At 32.7% G+C, this 21,244-nt stretch overlaps 1 protein-coding gene across 2 annotated transcripts in view; it reads left to right on the forward strand.

Annotated features, from left to right (window-relative positions):
• LOC110669436 (dicer-like protein 4) overlaps positions 1-21,244 on the forward strand; it is an 81,154-nt gene that overhangs the window by 15,871 nt on the left and 44,039 nt on the right. For both annotated transcript variants that reach the window (XM_058139584.1, XM_058139583.1), the window contains exons 10-11: positions 14,810-14,906; positions 20,316-20,508. In XM_058139584.1, coding sequence (XP_057995567.1) covers positions 14,810-14,906; positions 20,316-20,508 — 290 coding nt within the window. The remainder of the gene's footprint in view (positions 1-14,809; positions 14,907-20,315; positions 20,509-21,244) is intronic.

Here is a 21,244-nt window from a genome sequence, read left to right on the forward strand (position 1 = left end):
ATTTCCTATTGTTGTCGCTGCATTTCATTGTCAGGTTTCAAGTGCTAATCGGATGTTTTAGTTGCCAATTGAGGGGGAGTGTTGGAATATCACTTGTAGGAATGAGTCCCACATCAACACTGTGTACAAGAAAATTAAAGAGAATATAAGTGTTGGCAAACTAAACCTAAATGGCTTAGGCCAATTTGGTTATAGTAAGCCCGGTTTAGCGTGTACTCTATCAATTTGATATTAACACTCTTAGGTCCAAAACTCAATGATAGAAAACATAGTTAACAGGTATAGAAGGCGATAAAAATCCATTACCATTTACTATAATAATAATAATAATAATAATAATAATAATAATAATAATAATAATAATAATAATATTTTTTTTTTCAAATCGATGATATGAGAAGAAAATTAGATTTTTACAATCTGTCTTTTATTTTATTTTATTTTATTTTACTACCTTTTCATTTTAATTAGATAATTACAAGTTTTTTTTTTTATTGATTATTAGATGGTTAAAAATATATATTTCTATACTAGGTGGATTTATGTGGGTTATAACAGCTATTTATAAATAGGTTAACCCATTAATTTGTTAAATTGAATGAGTCATTCCATATTTAATTGAGTTGGGTGGGTCAACTTGTTTTAGACACATTTTGGAGCATTTTATATCTAAGCTTTTTTATGCAAAATCCAATGTCATGCGACTATGAGGATGTTTAGTTTGGCTTATAAGTTAGTCAAGCCAATTTATAAGTAGAAAGTCATAATATATTAGTTTTTAGTTTGACTTATAAGTTAAAAAAAAAACTACTTAAAATAAATCAGCAAACATGAGTAAGTTATCCCTTTCTTATGATTATCTACTTATCGTAAAGTTACTATTTGACAAAATAAAAGACTATATTATCTTAATAATTTTTAAAAATATCAACATTATCCTCTTCTTAACAACCACAACAATCAATTATATATCTTCTTTGATTATTTTAACAAATTGAGTTACTTTTGAACATCGTTTAACAAAATATTTAAACTATTTAAATGTTAATTTTAAGTAGTTATACCAAACAGTTAATTATTTATTTTAAAATTGACTTATAGGTTAATAAATACATTTTAAGTTAAAAGTTAAAAGTTAAAAGTTAAAAGTTAAAAGTATGTAATCAAATCAAACACCCTTTGATGCGTGCTAAATGCACCAATTAAATAAAATACTCTATTAGACTAACTAACTTGTAGCTAGAGCAAGTAGAGGTCGATCCCATAGAGAATGATTAACTAATTAGCAAGGTAAACTCAAGTACTCACACACACACTAATAGTAAAGAAAGTAGGGGGTTTTGAATTTTATTAATTCTAAGGAAGCCAAATTAAGCAAATTAAACTAAAAGCTAAAAGTATGCAAATTGACAAGAATGTAACTAAGGACAACAACACAATATGGTAAAAGGCTCAGTAGAGAGATATGTGTCCACCATAAAAATTAACTATTAATCATTGACATTAATACAATAATTCATTCACTTAAACAAATTGGCTGTAGAAACCAAACAGGCATCAATTTCCTTACTTCTCTTTACTTATTAGATTAATCAAAGCCAATGTCTAATTAACCCCTTACCAATTGAGTAACCTTAGTCAAGCGTGAGATTTAGCTTAATGGCAGCTTTAACATACTATGAAAATATCACAAATTCTAGATAGCGATTGCACAACAAGCGGCATAATCATTTAACCTAGGCCATGAATCTCTAAGTAATATGATGAATTTACACGATATCACCTTTGCTATTGATGTAAAGTTAATCAAGCAATTATGGACTTAATCAACTACACTAGCATTAGACATACATGAATAATTAAGTAGTAGGCTTCCTAAATAATTAAACATGCCATTTTTTTTATGAATCACAAGAGAAATATAGATTTTCAAGTGAAGAAAATACTGATTTAATAGATAGCTCAAAATAGTCTCATGATAATTATTCCATGGTTCAACAATCCTCTCTACTGAACAAGGAAATTACTCACTCACGACAACAAAAGAAAACACAATCAAGATAACAAAAGCAAAGAAGAACATACTGCCCTTTATGAATGGAATTCGAACAACTTGAGTCTGATGTTGATGATGATGCCACACACTTCAAAGGGATGTAGAAGTGCTTCACAAGCCAAATAAGAAGAAGAAATTATAACGGCAACTAGATCAAGCAATCAATACCTTTGAATGGACAAAGAGGGAATTAGGCCATAAAGAGTATAAGGGAATTTTATTAGCCTTAGATTTGTATGGACCCTTTTTATAGAAAAAAAAAGAAGGTTAACTAAGACTCTAGATCTGATTTGAAAGTCTTAGTTGTATTATGACTTAATTATCTCTCAAGAATCCTAGTTAAACTAGGAAAACAAATTAAAAATAACTCTCCTTATACAAATTTGCCACTTGCACGACCTTGAGGATCCACACACCTCTACTTTATTTATTTTGGGCCTCAAATAAAATAATTAAACCTATCAATTAAGGTTTTAATTCATGGTCCCACAAAACTTAACATAAAGAGCCAAAACACACTCAACATGCGATCCTTAATGTAATCTGGCCCAATTGCACTTATTTTCACATAATACCTCAAAATATGTTAATTAAGGTCTATTTAAGTTCACAAGGTCAAATTTAAACTCTAAATAGTAGATCACATGCAAGCTTCATTAAGGCTATTCAAAGAAGCTAACTATGAGTTGATGTCCGAATCTGTTCGTTTTTCATCATTAGCCTCCAAATACCATTAATAAGACACCTCTAAGCTCGTTTTGTCATCGGCTAAGTCCTCATGAAAATCACCCCTCCTTATGCCTTAAAAAGCTTGATGTGTGTTTTGTTTCTTTTTGTGCTTAATTCACCTCTTTATGCTCCATAAGCTCTTCCATGCTTTTGTAAACACCTAATAACATCATAACAAGCATTAACATACTAATTAAATAAGAAACAAACTCAAAAGACCAAGTATGCAATGATAAAGATATGACATTTTAAGCAACTATCAAATTCTTCCACACTTAGCTTTTGGTCTTCCTTAATCAAAACAAACTAGTTCTCTAAAATATTATTGCTCTTATAAAATTAGCATAACAAAGCTTGAAAAATAATCAACACCTCTATTTGCCTATATATAGTGTTTGAATAATCCTAATTAGGAATTGAAGATCCCAAACTATTTAGGAATTAATGAATCCCAATTTAATTAGGAACCCTAATCTAATCAGGGATACATAATTATAAAATATCTCTAAAAGTTCCGATCTCGAGTGGATTACACCAAGGATCAGCCATAAGCCCTTACCTTTTTACATTAGTTTTAGATGAATTGACGAAACATATACAAGAGAGTATTCCTTGGTGCATGATGTTTGCGGATGATATTGTTCTGATAGATGAGACACGAGAAGGAGTCAATAGGAAGCTAGAACTTTGGAGAAGTACTCTAGAGTCAAAGGGTTTTAAGTTAAGTAGAACGAAGACAGAATACATGCATTGCAAGTTCAGTGAAGGCCAAACTGGTGATAGGGAAGGAGTTAGTTTGAATGGAGTGGCACTGTCCCAAAGTAATCACTTTAAATATCTAGGCTCAGTCCTTCAAGTAGATGGGGGATGTGAGGAGGATGTTAGTCATAGGATTAAAGCCGGATGGTTGAAGTGGAGACGTGCAACGGGAGTTTTATGTGATCGTAAGATTCCCAATAAATTAAAAGGAAAATTTTACCGCATGACCATACGAGCTATGCTATATGGTAGTGAGTGTTGGGCACTGAAATAGTCGTATGCATCTAAGATAAGAGTTGCAGAGATGAGAATGTTAAGGTGGATGAGTGGTCATACTAGACTAGATAAAGTCCGTAATGAAAGTATTAGAGAAAAGGTAGGAGTGGTGCCAATTGAAGATAAGTTGAGAAGGGAGATTGAGGTGGTTTGGTCATGTGAAGCGTAGACATACGGAGGCTCCAGTTAGACAAGTAGAGCACATTAGGCTAGAGGATAGAAAGAAAAAAAGGGGTAGACCTAAATTGACTTGGAGGAGAGTAGTACAGCATGACTTAGAAGCATTACACATTTCTGAGGATTTAACCCAAAATCGTTCAGAGTGGAAAAAGCGAATCCATATAGCCGACCCCAAATTTTTGGGATAAAGGCTTAGTTGAGTTGAGTTGAGTTGAGGTACTTCTAAAATCTTTAGGAATATATTCTGCATTATTTCCCCTTGGTTGAAAAGAACTCGATTTCGTAGAGTTGACTTGCAAATAAGCATCCAAGAGAGAAAGATCTAAAGTCTGGGACTCCTCTTGTGTGATCCAAGTAGCATCAAAATCAGGACGGCCTCGCCACTTGACAAGAAATCTATGAAATCCACATTGTGAGGAAGTAACAAACTCATCATCAAGCACAATGTCAATGATATCTCTAGACTGAGGAAGTGATGACGACTTTGGCACAAGCCGACTTGTAGAAATACTACAACACAAAGTCGAAGGCTCAATGGTGCCTCGATAAGGTGACGAGTCCTCCACATGGAAAACAGGACTAATATTCATATCATTAGGTAAGTCAAATAAATATGTATTAGATCTAAGTTTTTGCAAAATAGAGAAAGGGCCAATGGCTCGAGCATGAAGTTTCTTTACAGAATTTTTTTGGGATAAATTTTAACAACCGTCCCTGAACTTATCTAGTTATAACATTATAGTTCCTCAACTTGAAAATATAACATAAAACCTCATCAACTTTCGCATTTTGCATAGTAAAATCCCTCTAACCTCTAATTATCGGTTTTTCAGTTAGACGCTGACCAGGACAATTTCAGCATAGAGCTTAGTATTTCTCTTTTCTCTTTCAAGCCATGTGTAAATTGAATCATTTTTTTTTCTCTATAAACAGAATAATTTTTCATGTGTAAAAAGAATAATTTTATACTTTGCATAAGAGAGGAGAGAGAAATGTTGACAAAACACCATGTGGGAGCTATTCACATTAGTTTCTAGCTGAAAAATCAATAATTGACAGTCAGAGGGATTTTACTGTGCAAAATTTGACAGTTTAGGGGGTTTTATGTTACATTTTAAAGCTGAAAGACTGTAGTGTTACAATCATATATGTTAAGTGACAGCAAAATTTATCCATTTTTTTTGGATATCTTTCAGGGTGAATATAAACCATGATATAATCACCAACATTGAATTCTTTATTCCTACGATGCACAGTAGCAGCAAGTTTGTAATTTTCATTACTTAAAGCAATCTTTTGCTTAATCTCAGCATGGAAATCATGAATATGTTGAGCAAAAGATTTAGCAGGTTGTGAAACATGAATATCAGGAGGAAGAGGAATAAGGTCAACTGAAGTACGGGGAGAATGGCCATGAGCAATCTCAAAAGCGCTTTTACCTGTGGAACGATTTATTGAATTGTTATAGGCAAACTTTGTAATAGAAAGAATCAAATCCCAATTACCTTGATTTTTTCCTACAAGACACCTAAGAAAATCACCTAAGCTATGATTTACAATTTCAGCTTGACCATTTGTTTGAGGGTGAAAAGCTGAAGAAAATTTCAATGTAGTGCCAAATAACTTCCCAAATGTCTTCCAAAAGTAACTAACAAACTTGACATCACTATCAAACACTATAGAAGAGGGCCAACCATGTAATTTGACAACTTCCCTAGGGAACAATGCAGCTACATGTGAAGCATCATATGCCTTATTACATGGAGTGAACTATGCCATTTTAGAAAACCCATCTACTACAACTAAAATAGAGTCATCCCCTTGAGCTGTTTTAGGTAACCCAAGAATAAAATCCATACTCACATCTTTCCAAGGGGTATGTGAAATAGGAAGAGGAGCGTACAAACCAATGTAATGTTTCTTAGCCAGCTAACTGACAAGTACGACACTGTGAGACAATCTTAGCAATATATCTCTTCAATGAAGGCTGATAGAACCTATCCTCAATAAGAGCAATGGTCTTATCTTTTCCAAAATGTCTTGCTAATCCACCTGCATGCAGTTCCTATACTAAAAATTCTCTAAGTGAAGTACGAGGAATGCACAATTTAGTAGCCTTGAATAAATAACCATCATGAATAACAAAATCAACAAATTATGACCATTACCTGTATTCACTTCTTGAAAAATAATACCAAAATTAGGACAAGTATCATAATCACTTTTCATTTGATCAAATCCAATGACATGAACTTATTTCATGATGAACAGTTGCTATACGACTAAGTGTATAGCTGCTTTATTCTCAACATTGGAGCGATGCTTAAGAACAAAGGAATACTCATTAAGAAACTCAACCCACCTAAGATGCCTCGAATTCAATTTCTTTTGTGAGTTCAAATATGGCAATGGTTGGTGTTTAGAAAACAAAATAAACTCTTGTGGCAATAAATAATATTGCCAGTGACGAAGAGACTAGACTATAGCATAAAACTCCCTATCATAAGTGGAATACCATTGTTTAGCCTCATTGAGTTTTTCACTAAAGAATGATATGGGATGACCTTCTTCACTCAAGACACCTCCAATGCCAACACTTGAAGCATCACAAGCAACTTCAAAAACTTTATCAAAATTAGGATGCCCTAAAACAGGTGCTTTAGTTATTTTCAACTTGATTTCATCAAAAGCTTTAGCAGTAGCTTTAGTCTAATTAAACTCACCTTTATTAAGACAATTAGTAATAGGAGCCATAATTGAACAAAATCCCCTAATGAACCTTCTATAGAAAGTAGCCAACCCATGAAAATTGCGTACCTCAGAAATTGTTTTAGGTGTAGGCCACTCTTTAATGATTCTTACCTATTCAGGATTAGCTGCTATACCTTTCGTAGACACAATAAAACCTAAGACAAGTACTTTAGATTGCATAAAAGAACACTTCTTGAGGTTAACATACAATTTTGCCTCCTTAAGAGTCACAAAAACGTGTCGAACATGATCCAAATGCTCTTCTTTGAATTTGTTATAGATCAAAATATCATGAAAATAAACTATTAAAACCTACCAATGAAAGGTTGTAAAAAATGGTTATAACACGCATAAAAGTATTAAGTGCATTAGATAATCCAAAAGGTATCACTAACCATTCATACAATCTTCTTGGGTTTTAAAAGCATTTTTTCATTCATCACCTGGTCTAATCCTGATTTGATGATATCCCCTACGCAAGTCAATTTTAGAAAATGCACAAGATCCTGCAGATGAGTCCAACATATCCTCAAGTCTTGGAATTGGAAACATATATTTAATAGTGATCTCGTTTATGGCTCTATCATCCACACACATTCTCTAGGAACCATCTTTCTTAGGTGTCAAAGAGTGCAGGAACAGCACATGGTTAAGACTATGCGTAATAAATCTCTTTGTCAAGAGTTTTTCAACTTGCCTATTTAACTCAACTCGCTCCATAAATTAGGTAACTAAGATTCAAGAACTAAGTCAATAGTATGTTGAATGTGTCTCATTGGTGGTAACTCACAAGGCAACTCATTAGGCATAATGTCAGAAAACTCTTCTAACAAGTGTTTTACCTCAGAGGAGGGGTCAAGTCTAGAATCATGAGAGACCTCTTTCCCTCCCTACTTTTTCAAAAGCCACCTGATTCAAAATAGTAATTTTCTTTTGAACCTTAAGCGAACACTTAGGCTTTGGCTTTGAAGACGAGTTCTTGGGAAGGTTTGGCAGGTGTCAAAATGATTTTCTTTTCATTTAACTTGAACACATAGGTGTTGTCCTTACCATGGTTAAGTACATCATGATCATAAAGCCAAGGTTGATCTAAAAGAATATGAGCAACATCCATAGGTAAAATATCACAATAAATTTCATTTTTATAATGACCCATTTGGATGGGAACAAGGCATCTTTCAGTGACGGGCAAAGTTGTGTAATTTACCCAAGCAACCCTAAAAGGTTTAGGATGTAGCTCTACCTTAAGGCTAAGTCCATTAATGGCTTTTTTAGCTACGACATTCATGGTACTCCCCCCATCAATTATCAACTTGCATGACCTATCTCCACTTTTGGATAAATTTTCACAACCGTCCCTGAACTTATCTAGTATAACATTATAGTCCTTTAACTTAAAAATGTAACATAAAATCCGTCAACTTTCAAATTTTGCACAGTAAAATTCCTCTAACCTCTAATTGTCGGTTTTTCAGTTAGACGCTGACCTGAATAGTTCTAGCGTAGAGCTTAATCAGTATTTCTTTTTTCTCTCTCAAGTTATGTGTAAATTGAATCCTTTTTCTCACTGTAGACAAAATGAATTTTCAGGTGTAGAGAGAATAATTTTACAATTTGAATAAGATAAGAGAGAGAAATGTTGACTAAGAGCCATGCGGGAGCTATTCACATCAGTTTTCAACTGAAAAATCAGCAATTGAAAGTTAGAGGGATTTTACTGTGCAAAATTTGAAAGTTTAGAGGGTTTTATGTTACGTTTTAAAGTTTAAGAACTGTAGTGTTATAACCATATAAATTCAGGGATAGTGATTAAAATTTACCCCTCCACTTTTCACAAAAGTATGAAAGATGTTAGTGCATTTCCAATCATCATCAACAATGGATAAATTTTGACAATTATCCCTAAACTTATCTAGTTGTAATATTACAGTCTTTCAACTTAAAAATGTAATATAAAACCCCATCAACTTTCAAATTTTGCACAGTAAAATCCCTCTAACCTCCAATTATCATTTTTTCAGTTAGACGCTGACCTGGACAGTTCCAACATGGAGCGTAGTCAGTATTTCTCTTTTCTCTCTCAAGTCATGTGTAAATTGAATCTTTTTTCTCTCTATAGACAGAATAATTTTTCATGCGTAAAGAGAATAATTTTATACTTTGCATAAGAGATGAGAGAGAAATGTTGATTAAGCGTCATGCGGGAGCTATTTGTGGAGAAGATTTAGATTTATATGATCTAACCAACTGTGAAGCAAACCTACGGAAGGTTGGGAAGTGGTAATAACTCTTAATCTCAAGAGCTTTGTGATATGCTTCCTCTATTGTTTCAGGAGAATGCAATTTGAGTTCCTTTTGAATGTCAAGTCTCAATCTATTAATAAACCGATGAAGTACAGGGAAAGAGTTCTCGACTGAATCACAAAATAAATCATATCTAAGCAAAATTTCCTCAAAATTTTTCCTTGTATTCAGTTGCACTAGAGGTTGATTCCTTAAGATTTATCATCTCATGTACTATATTGTCCTTATAATAACTAGGCACATACTTCTTCTTCAACTTACTTTTCATGATAGCCCATTGAGTAATAGGCGGCTCTTTCAAGCGCTTCATATTGTGTTGAACACTTTGCCAATATTTTCTAGTAGCTCCAGTCAATTTTATTTTGGCAAAACAAACACGCTCCAAATCAAACATGTGATAAAAATCATAATACTCCTCTATCCCATCTAACCAATCAATGAAAGCATTAGTGTCCAATTTTCCATCATATTCAGGAGCATTTAGTTTGACCTTCCTAGTGATATCAACATGTTCATTATTAGCATATCTAGGAGGTTGTCTATGGTCTCTATTAAAGAGTCTACGATAAGGATTAGGTTACCTATAGTTCCTATCAAAGGCCCTACCATAAGGATCATAATGCTCAAAACGAGGATCTTGTCTAAAATGAGTGTTTGGTGGTGTATCAAGAACATGCTCATCATAATCAATATGTGTCCTTTCTTCAAAGTGCAAAGGCATATTACCAACAGGATTAAATCTCACTTGTTTTCTTGCTACATTACTACCCCTATGAGATACATTCTGTGTGCCTGGTGTATAAATTGCAACGGGTGCAGACTAAATAGAATGAGGTGACCCTAGGTGTTGCTTAACAGACTCTTCTTCCATTAGAGTTTGTTTGCCCATAGCTTTTCGATGTTCAATTTGTTCCACTTGTCTTTTTAACTCAACAAATTCAGGTTGATCATGTAATGTGGAATTATGGGGTGGGTGTGAGGCAGCGGCATGGTGCTTATCTTTAGTCATAATGGATGCTAAGCAGAGTAGAATTACTAAAATTAATGCAAATAACAAATTTAATACAAACACACATCAATAAGAATATAAATCCAATTTTAATGATTGTGTCAAAGTTATGGGTGATTGTATTGGATGTATGCATGGCTTACAATTAGAGAGATAGAATTAAAGGAATGAAATAGTTTAGGGCTAATGTTAAATGGGTAAGGTGAATTTATGAAGCTTCGTAGATCTAAAACACCTTACAAAACTACCCAATTCAGGTTGATCATGTAATGTGGAATTATGGGGTGGGTGTGAGGCAGCAACATGGTGCTTATCTTTAGTCATAATGGATGCTAAGCAGTGTAAAATTACTAAAATTAATGCAAATAACAAATTTAATGCAAACACACATCAATAAGAATATAAATCCAATTTTAATGATTGTGTCAAAGTTATGGGTGATTGTATTGGATGTATGCATGGCTTACAATTAGAGAGATAGAATAAAAGGAATGAAATAGTTTAGGGCTAATGTTAAATGGGTAAGGTGAATTTATGAAGCTTCTTAGATCTAAAACACCTTACCAAACTACCCAATTTATTAATAATAATAAAGTTTCAAGTACATAAGCGTACCTCACTGAGAATACAAAATTTAGCCTTTTGGAGTCATTTTCTGCAAAAATGGATGCCAAAATTGGACTTAAGAGTGTCAAAATTAGTTAGGTAGGACACGGATAAATTTTAACAATTATCCCTGAACTTATATAGTTGTAACACTACAGTCCTTTAACTTTAAAATATAACATAAAACCCCCTAAATTTTTAAATTTTGCACAGTAAAATCCCTCTGACTTTTAATTACTAATTTTTCAGTTAGAAACTGATGTGAATAGCTCCCGTGTGGCGTGTAGTCAACATTTCTCTCTCATTTATTGTGCAAAGCGTAAAATTTTTCTCTTTACGTGTGGAAAATTATTCTGTCTATAGAAAGAAAAATGATTCAATTTACACATGGCTTGAGAGAGAAAAGAGAAATATTGACTAAGCTCTATGTTGGAACTGTCCAGATCAGTGTCTAACTGAAAAACTGGTTATTGGAGGCTAGAGAGATTTTACTGTGCAAAATTTGAAAGTTGAGGGGGTTCTATGTTACATTTTTAAATTGAAGGACTGTAGTGTTACAACTATATAAGTTTAAGGACAGTTATTAAAATTTATTCTGTAGGACACTTCTAATTTTTTGATGATGTGGCATTGATGGCTGGTGTGGCTATGTCATGTTGATGAGTTGGTAGTGATGACGTGGCGCTTTTGATGATGTGGCAGTGATGATTGACGTGGTAGTGATGTGTTGATGAGATGGTAGTGATGATGTGGCACTTTTGATGACATGGCAGTGATGACGATGGTTTTTTGGGTTTTTGTTTCATGAGGTTTTTCTTTTTATTTTTTTGAATAATCAATAAACTAAAGGCAGAAATTTAAGGAAGGTAGAAGGAAATTTGGGACGATATAGTGGAAGGGTGAGATATTAGAAGGCAAGAACACAAGTTTGAAGGCTTGAAAGTTTGCAGAAGCTAAAGAAATTTGATTGATTTTGGGCTCTGATGCCCAAATTGATGTAGAACAACTAAGAACAAAGAATAAAACAAGGACCAATCCTTGGAATAGAGTACTAATTCTCTAAAATATTATTGATCTTAAAAAATTTTCATAACAAAACTTAAAAAATAATGAGAATCTCTATGCCTATATATAGTGTTTGAATGGCCTTAATTAGGAATTGAGAATCCCAAACTATTTAGGAATTGAAGAATCCCAATTTAATTAGAAACCCTAATCTAATTTGGGATACACAATCAAAAAAAATCTCTAAAAGTTCTTGTTTTCTATATTTTTTTCCTAAAGTAGGTACTCTTAAAATCTTTAGGATTATATTCTGCATCACATATCATAAGCATAAACATAACCAAGCTCTATAAGAGTAATAGATATCTTGAAAAAAATCTCTTCACATACATTAGAATTTCACTTAACATGGCAATCTCATCAAAAAGCTAAATATACCAACATGGTGGATCCTCACATAGGCACAAGAATCACTCCATCTCTCATGCGTTTGGGATAAAGTGTTTGCTCCCAAAATTCAATCCATAAACATGACCTGCCATAAGCTTGCTTGTTTATCTCATCTCCACTTTTTAGATCATATGCATAACATAAATCAGAAGGCCTTTATCAGGGTTGTAATGGGACAAGGGTAAAGGCATGGAACAACGGATATATAAGTTAAAGAACTAAAAAAACTAGTAGAGCATCTAAAACTCATGAGTTCACAACATAAAACATATGCCAACCAAAATCATCAAATTACAAAATAAGGTCTTTTCCAGTTTCAACTCTCCTGTTCACACTTTTTCAACAACAAAAATTATAACAATTGATGTTCTTTCATTATAGGAATGAAAGCGTAGGAATGAGTGCAAATTACTTTTTTTTTTTTTGAATTTGTTGCTTTTCATTCCTACTTTTCACTTTGCTTTTGAGTTAATGAAACATCAACTGTATACTTTCAAACTCACATCCCAATTCATTACCACTCTTATAAGCATTCCAACCAAAATCTATTAAAAAAGTTTCAAATGCTCTACTAATCCTACGGTTAGGGTAGAAATATTGTTTTCCATGCTAAAGCTTATAATGTGGCTCAATTACAAGGAATAGGAATAATGTAGGCTCAAAATTGGCTCACTTAGAGGATAGCACTTAGTTGTCAATAGGTTAGCTATTTAAGCTAAAGTGGTTACACCTAATTTGCATTCATCACTTAAATGCATGCATCTATCAATGTAATCACAATAAGATTAAAAGCAAGTTCTAGAGATACAATATTCATGAATGAATACCGCACACAACAAAGAAATAGATTGATATTGATATTGATATTTGAATCATAGGCTCAAAAGTTCACAAAAGGTATATTGATCTTCCATATTAGAATATTCAACCTTTCAATTCAATTACCACATGAAGAAAGCCTAAGTTGCAATTCAACTCATTCATTTTATCCATGCTCTCATCAAGCTAGATCAATTTATACTCAAAACATACCTAATCTCATTAATCTTGGAAAGCACTTAAAACACACAAAAGACATAACATGTAGACACAAAAAATTTGAAAAAGAAAACGCAAAAAGACATTGACACACATATAAACACATGGAAAAGATACTAATCCCTTCCCCACACTTAAAACTTGCATTGTCCTCAATGTAAGGGCGAGGAAAATAGAAACAAAAAATAACAGTAGCGAGGATAAAGAAAGCAAATTTGATTATTGAATATCCTTGGGTTGCCTCCCGAGCAGCATATTTATGTAAAGTCGTTTGCTTGACTTCAAGCCTTTCTTCATTCTTCATACTTAGGGTCTTCTAAATCCATATCTTCAATAATATGATCTTGAAAGCTCTCATAATAAGGCTTTAACCTTTGCCCATTCACCTCGAACATTTTGAATGTTGCTACACTTTGAATTTCAACTGCACAATGATTAAAAACATTAATAACAACAAAAGGACCAATCTACCTAGAACGCAACTTCCCTCTCCCTCTTCTTTCTTTTTCTTTTTTTCTTCTTTTTGTTAATTTACTTCTCTAATTATAGTTGTCAAATTATGACATTTTATATTACTATATTATGATGTTCTAATTTAACGCACTCTCATTTTTTATTATTTTATTATTTGACCAAATTTAAATGGGAGTTTTAACACATGAACAATGATAATCATTGTATACAATTTAAGAGTTCACGATTTATAACATAAAACCACATAACATAATAAGAATATATTGTTCTATTATAAAGCATCATTCTCATTAGTTAAATGATAATTCTATATTTATCAAAATATATCATTGTGCTACATTTTTTTTTTACTTTTTTTTTAACATATATCATTTTTAATTAATTTTAAAAATTTTTATTGAATCTTATGGTTCGATTGGATTCTTGATTCACAAAATAAAGATTTCGATTCTCAATTTGAATCTCGATTTGACAACTATGGTTATGACCTGAGCTTTGCATATACGACTCTAGGCACATTGCATTGAAATGTAAAGAGGCATCAATGTAGGCATGCATGTTTGCTTTTATCTCTCAGGGGTAGTTGATTGTGTTTACTTTTCTCTCTCTCTCTCTCTCTCTCTCTCTCTCTCTCTCTCTCTCTCGTGCACATTGCATTCGACAGATAAAAATATGGTTGATTACTAGGAACTTTGTCACTAAGATGTGCTCTAGCTTAGCTTTGTCCTAGTTTCATTATCTTAATAGCTTCAACAATGATTTCTTGACCAAGAATTAATAGTTACTAATACATTTGCAAAGGTGGGATGACACTAGGAATTATTGTGGTTGGTTAGATGAGATTTGGATGTGAAAAGGTAGCATGTCTAAAGCAAGCTAAAACTAATGCTACTCCATTCTATTTTCAGGTGTTCAGACTCTCCAACTTGGTCTGGTTTTTGTTGTAATATGTTGGGGCATGTGTGATAAAATTTGGTTCTCCAGATTATGTTAGGCACTTTTTTTTTTCTCTCTCTTGCTGGATCTTAAGAAATTGTGTTTTGGATTATTTTATTTGTTTATTTATTTATTTTTTGCGCTTAAATATGGTGTTCAAATCAAAAGTTTATATGAAAATTAAGCATTGATTTTATTGCAATTTTGTTCAGACGTTGTTTTAACTGTTGTTTTAGATGGTGTGGAATCTGATATCTCACTTGTTGAGGTTCTGAATGAGCCATTTTTCTCAAGAAAGCTTTTACGCCTTATTGGAATCCTTTGCAACTTCAGGTTGGTTATTAATTTTAATGCTTTTTTCCATTGAATTTTGTGAAACATTCTTTGAGGGGCTTTTATAAAATCAATGTTGAGTTGTTCTTTTTTCAGATTTGTCTTCTTGTTCGCATGACAACAATGTTTGCTACACTTGTATATTTTCATTTGGTGTACTAATTACATTACATTTTTGTACAATTGTAAGTCTGTGTAGAAGAGTGTAATTTCTTCTTATTTTTCAAAACAATTGAATATACATTTATATACACTTGATCCTATAATCATGTTCACTAAATAGGAATTTAAATCCCTGTGATTATGCTAACTAAATAAGAATATACACTATATTAAATCGGAATATGCAATAGTTAACTTTCCTATTCTATAACTTCCTATCAAGCTGGAGCATAGATGTTAATTATGCCTTACTTGTTATAAATGTTGTCAACTTGAGCTCTTTTTCTAGTTTTTGTAAAGATATCTCCCAACTGTTCTCTGGTCTTGACTTATCCTATTGAGTTGACCTTCTATTGAATCTTTTCGTGAGAGAAGTGACGACTAATCTCAATATGTTTGGTTCATTTATGAAACACACAATTAAAAATAATATGGGGAGCAGTTTGATTGTCACACCACAATAGCAGATAGTGAAGTTGTAAGACCAACTTCATCACATAACTGATGTAACCACATAACCTCACACAGAGATTGTGCTATAACAATATATTCTGATTCAACCGTAGATCAAGGGACTATTTTGTTTCTTGCTTTTCCATGATGCCAAGTTTCCTGCAACAAAAATTAAATAACCTGCACAAATCTCTTATCAAATTTGGAATCCGCCTAATCAGCATCTGAAAAAAACATTCAATATTAGAGTGTCCATGATTTCTATACAATATGTCATGATCTGGAGCCTTCTTCAAATAACATAAAATTTGTTCGACAGCTGCTGAATGAATGATTGGAGGAGAATACAAAATAACATAAAATCTATTCCACAGCTATTGAATGAATGACTGGAGGAGAATGCATAAACTGACTCACTATACTAACAGAGCATGCATCACGAAGATAATTCAATATGCTAGTTAATCTCTTGTACATCTCCATATTCTCAAACAACTCATCATCCTCTATAGGAAGTTGTAGATTAGGGGTCATTGTTGCATTGCAAGGTTAGCATCTAGTTTCCCTATTTATGTCAGCAAATCAAGAACATAGTAAAAAATTATGTTCTTACACCTTATTACTTCAATGCCCAGGAACTACTTCAACTAATTCTTTTGTTTGAAACCCTGTTTAAAGAAAGAATTTGAGAGATGAAATGCTTGTGATGTCTCTTCTAATAACGACTAGGGGTGAGCATTCGGTTTACCGAACTGAATTTCCAACTAACCAAATTGTTAACTGACTCAAAAAATTAACTAAACTGAATTGAATCGAAAATATTTGATCGATTATTAGTTATAATCGAATTAACAAAAAAATAAAAAATAAATTTTTATTATTAATTAAATATTAATAAAAATATATTTGTAATCCTTTTATTTAAAAAAAATAATAAATATGATTTAATATTAATAAAAGAATATTTACAAGTTAAATATCATTATAAATAACATATTATTAACAAAATTATAATTATTATATTAATTAATAGAAATTCAGTTATTTCAATTACCAAATCAAAGGTAACTGAACTAATAACTTTTAGAATTACTAACCGAAAACCGAACAGATTCGAATTTGCTCTTATCAAAATAATTGAATTTTATCGGTTTGGTTTGGTTATTCGATTACAACTAAATAATGCACACTCCTAGTAATGACAATATCATTAACATACTATCATGGCTTCAAATAATGGCCGTTACGTAATGTAACGGTTGTTATTTATAGGTTTTAAAGAAGGCCGTTACACGTGACTGCATTATTTATAGGCAAATATGTACTTGCAGGTATAACAGTCATTACGGTCGTTATGTAACGATAATAGTTGTTACCGACCGTTAAAAAATGGTAACATTTGTTACTTTGAAGATTCCTATGCTATTTTTTGACATGCACATAGTGTTTTGGTACTCTTTTTCTTGATCCTGTCATTTAATGTCTTTATTTGATGTATTTGTGCTTATTATATAGTTGTGTATCTTAGTTTTACTTGTATCTATTAATATATAATCATTTTATCACCTTTGTAAATTTTTCAAAAATATTTGCATAGCTCTAGGTCGTTACCGTTACGTTATGGCCGTTATAGGCCTGTTTCCATTACCTGGTAATGTGACCACGATTGTGATTTGAAACCATGCATACTACTAGTAAGGTTAGACTGGCCTCAAAAAGTTTATAACTATAGAGTAATCAAATAACCCTTTTGCAGGATAAATTTTGAAAATTGTCCCTGAACTTATATAGTTGTAACATTAGTCCCTTAACTTAAAAATGTAACATAAAACTCCATCAACTTTTAAATTTTGCACAGTAAAATCCCTTTAATCTCAAATTACCAGTTTTTCAGTTAGACGCTGACCTGGACAGTTCCAGCATGGAGCTTAGTCAGTATTTTTCTTTTCTCTCTCAAGCTATATGTAAATTGAATCCTTTTTCTCTCTATCGACAGAATAATTTTTCATGCGTAAAGAGAATAATTTTATACTTTGCATAAGAGAAGAGAGAGAAATGTTGACTAAATGCCATGCGGGAGCTATTCACATTAGTTTTTAACTGAAAAATCAGTAATTAAAAGTTAGAGGGATTTTACTGTGCAAAATTTGAAAGTTTATGGGGTTTTATATTACATTTTAAAGTTAAAAGATTATAGTGTTACAACTATATAAGTTTAGGGACAGTTGTTGAAATTTATCCCCCTTTTGCATGCCAAACTCTTGAACTACCTCATTGAATCTCCAAAGCAAGCATGGGTGCTCTTTTTCAAGCCATAGAAGGATTTACGAAGCCTACAAACTCTACCTAACTTATGTAGAACAAATAAAGAAGAATAGGGAGTTAGGAGAAATCAAGGATCATTCCTTGAAGAGAAAACTATTTCTCAAGATATTATTGATCTCATAAAAATTGTTGTAACTAAGATTGTCTAACAACAATAGAAATCCTAGATCATATTTATAGAATTTGGAATCCAATCACATTAGTATTTTAGAACCTTAATTTAATTCTAATTAAGAATACTAAATTAAACCATACTAAACTAGGAAATAATAAAATTTTTAAATAATAAACTTAATAAAAATAAAATTTCTAAAGAATAAAACTCTTAAATTTCCTAATTTTATGTGGAATATAATTGCTAAATTGTATTAGGGATATCATCTTTCTATTCTGCATTATTCTCTCGTGGCTGGAAAAACTCGTTCTCGAGTCTTGAAGTGCGAGTGAATCAGAAACTGCATTAGGAGAACAATCAACTCTTTATTCCTGTATGGTAGCAAGAAGCTTGTAATCAAGCACTTGATGATTTCCTTTGCATCACTAAGGATTTGGACAAACAAAATCAAACAGGTTAATAGTTGAAAAGTTCTTCAAATCAATAGGAATAACTTGATTTCTTCAATCTCCATTGAATTTCCATAAAGTGATATTCTTTGTTCTGCAATTTGTCCTCCTCAAGCTTTGCTTTTGCATTTTCATTAACTTCTTGCTCTAGAATAGGCTCTTCAACAAGTGTATGTTTAAGACTCAAATCTTCTAATTTTTCGATCTTAGATTCTTCGATCTTAGGTTCTTCATGTTGCTCCTTTTTAATTTCATCTTCAACCTCAAGTTGTTTTTTAAATTCAAGTTTCTTTTGTTGTTGGCTTGCTTTTTCAAGACCTTTTGCTTTTATATTTTCAATACGTTTTACTGTATCCACTTGTTCTCTCAATTGGAGCAGATGTGGTTATTTTCATGCTTTAAATTCTTCAAGTTCTTTATCCTTAACTTGTTGATGAGTCTATTGATCATAATACTCATTTTTTACATTCTTCAAGTGCTTTCTCCCTATATTGTAAGATTAGTTGAATATCTCGATACTCATCAAATAAACCACAAGGAGCATAGTTAGGACCTCCATAAAAATCAATCAAATAACACACTTCATCAAGTTGTTCATAATAATCATCAATTTCATCTTATATTCTTTGAATTGCATTCCATAACTCATCTTGTACCTCAGAATCATTAATATCATCTTGTAATCTTTCAATCTACATTATGATTTCAAATTAAGGAAGCATACCTCATTGAAGAAAATTGACCCAACGGATTTTTACAGTTTGGAATTCGAACAGCTGTTCTAACAATAGAGGTGGGCAGATCGGCGATTGGAGAAGGGTTAGGGAGGGTCAGATGCCAAAAAAAATCTTGAAAACTTGCATGTCTAGATTTAGGTTAAGACCTGACTCTAACAAATCTTCTTTTTCGGGAAGTTGCTGGTGATTGGTAAGGCTCTGGAAGGGTCACTTGGATGTCACTAGTGGATTGGCAGCGGCATTGCTTGGGTTTGATGGTCGGATGGTGGTGTATAGTGAGGGGTGGAAGTGCGCCGTTGGGTTGCGCTGATTCTCAAAGCTTTCTTTTTTTTTCTATTTGGAAGATGCTGTTCTAGCTATAAAAAGAGTAGGAGATAGAATTATACTAGTAAAACTAGTATTAGAAGGAGAAATAATAATTGTAGTTAGTGCTTATGCTCCACAAATAGGACTAGACAGTGAGAGTAAACAAAGGTTTTGGAAAGATATTGATGATCTAATGCAAAGCATACCAAATGAACTGAATGTTTTCATCGGTGAAGATTTGAATGGACATGTAGGAAGTGATAAATAAGGTTATAAGAATGTTCATGGAGGTTTTCATTTTGGTAGCCAAAATGAGGAGGAAAAATGCATCCTGGATTTTGCTATGGCGTATGACCTAATGCTAGCAAATACCTACTTTATAAAAATGGAGTCACATTTAGTGACTTTCAAAAGTGGGCAACATAGAAGCCAAATTGACTTCCTCTTAACTAGGAAGACAAATAGAGCTCTATGCAAGGATTGCAAGGTTATTCCGAGAGAGGCACAAGTCAACATCGGTTAGTGGTCTTGGATGTTAAGTTTAGGAACAATTCCAGTAAGGCTAGAAGAAATATTATAGCTCAAACAAAGTGGTGGGAGTTCAAAGGAGTAAAGCAAGTGAAATTCAAAAATGAGCTTCTTGAGTCCGAAGTGTATAATTGTGGTTATCTAATGATAGGTTTTTTTATGATGGCAATTGTGGTTAACACTGGAATCTCACTTCATAATTCTTCACTTTATTCCATTGTTATCATTCTCTATGATCATGGGACATTTGATTCTTCTACAATGGTGTTTGTTGCTGATGATCATTGGCCTTTGATCGGCAGTTCTTTGACAATTTTCATGTTTACCTTTACAGGTTGCAACCAAATATGAAGTGTATAATTTTTGTAAACAGGATTGTCACTGCAAGATCCCTTTCATACATATTGCAAAATCTTAAGTTTTTAACCTCTTGGAAGTGTGATTTTCTTGTTGGGGTCCACTCTGGACTGAGGAGTGTGTCTCGAAAGACTATGAACAACATTCTCGAGAAGTTCCGAACTGGAAAGGTAATGTTTCATCTACTAGTAAGCTGCTAGCATTGATCATTTCTGTATGGTGGCATCTTAAGCAAATTGGGATAGCGTGTCTCATTTGAAAACAGAATTAGGCCTGATTTCATGATAAGTTTCCAAGCTTTATTAGATATTTTATGTTGGGTGATTGCAAGTCATGTTTGCACACCATGTTAGATGGGCACTTCAAGATGTGTGAAGCATCCACTTTAACACATTTCTAAGAGTATTTGGATATGTGATGTGTGTCTATCGGTTTTCTATCCCTTATAAGGAAAAGTGCTAAATCCTTAGGTCCTATAAGTTCAACCTTGGTTATTGAAGAACTAGAAGAATAAAGAATAAGTGTTTGAGAAAATAAGGTTGATTATTCCTTCAAGCCTTTGGGGTTTAAAAACTATTTACTAGAAAAGCTAAATAGGAAAACCTATTTACAGGCACTATTTAAGCACATAACAAATATTTGTAATTAAAATGTCATTTCCTAATCTAGTGTAGTTTCCTAATCTAAGGCATAACTACAGTGATTATTTTAACAGTTATTTTGGTAGTTAGGGGCTTGGGCCTTATTAATGGTTTACCTTCCACCTATCCCATCAATGTGGGATTCTAAGCCTTTTATAGTCTGATCCTTGCAACCTACCCTTGCTTGTACTTATAACATTGAAGATGGGCTTAAACCACTTAGCTCAAAAGGTTCAAGTTGGATTTGGGCTGTGTAAATGGCTTA

The sequence above is a fragment of the Hevea brasiliensis genome, chromosome 17, assembly GCF_030052815.1.
Source record: "Hevea brasiliensis isolate MT/VB/25A 57/8 chromosome 17, ASM3005281v1, whole genome shotgun sequence".
Classification (NCBI taxonomy): Eukaryota; Viridiplantae; Streptophyta; class Magnoliopsida; order Malpighiales; family Euphorbiaceae; genus Hevea; species Hevea brasiliensis.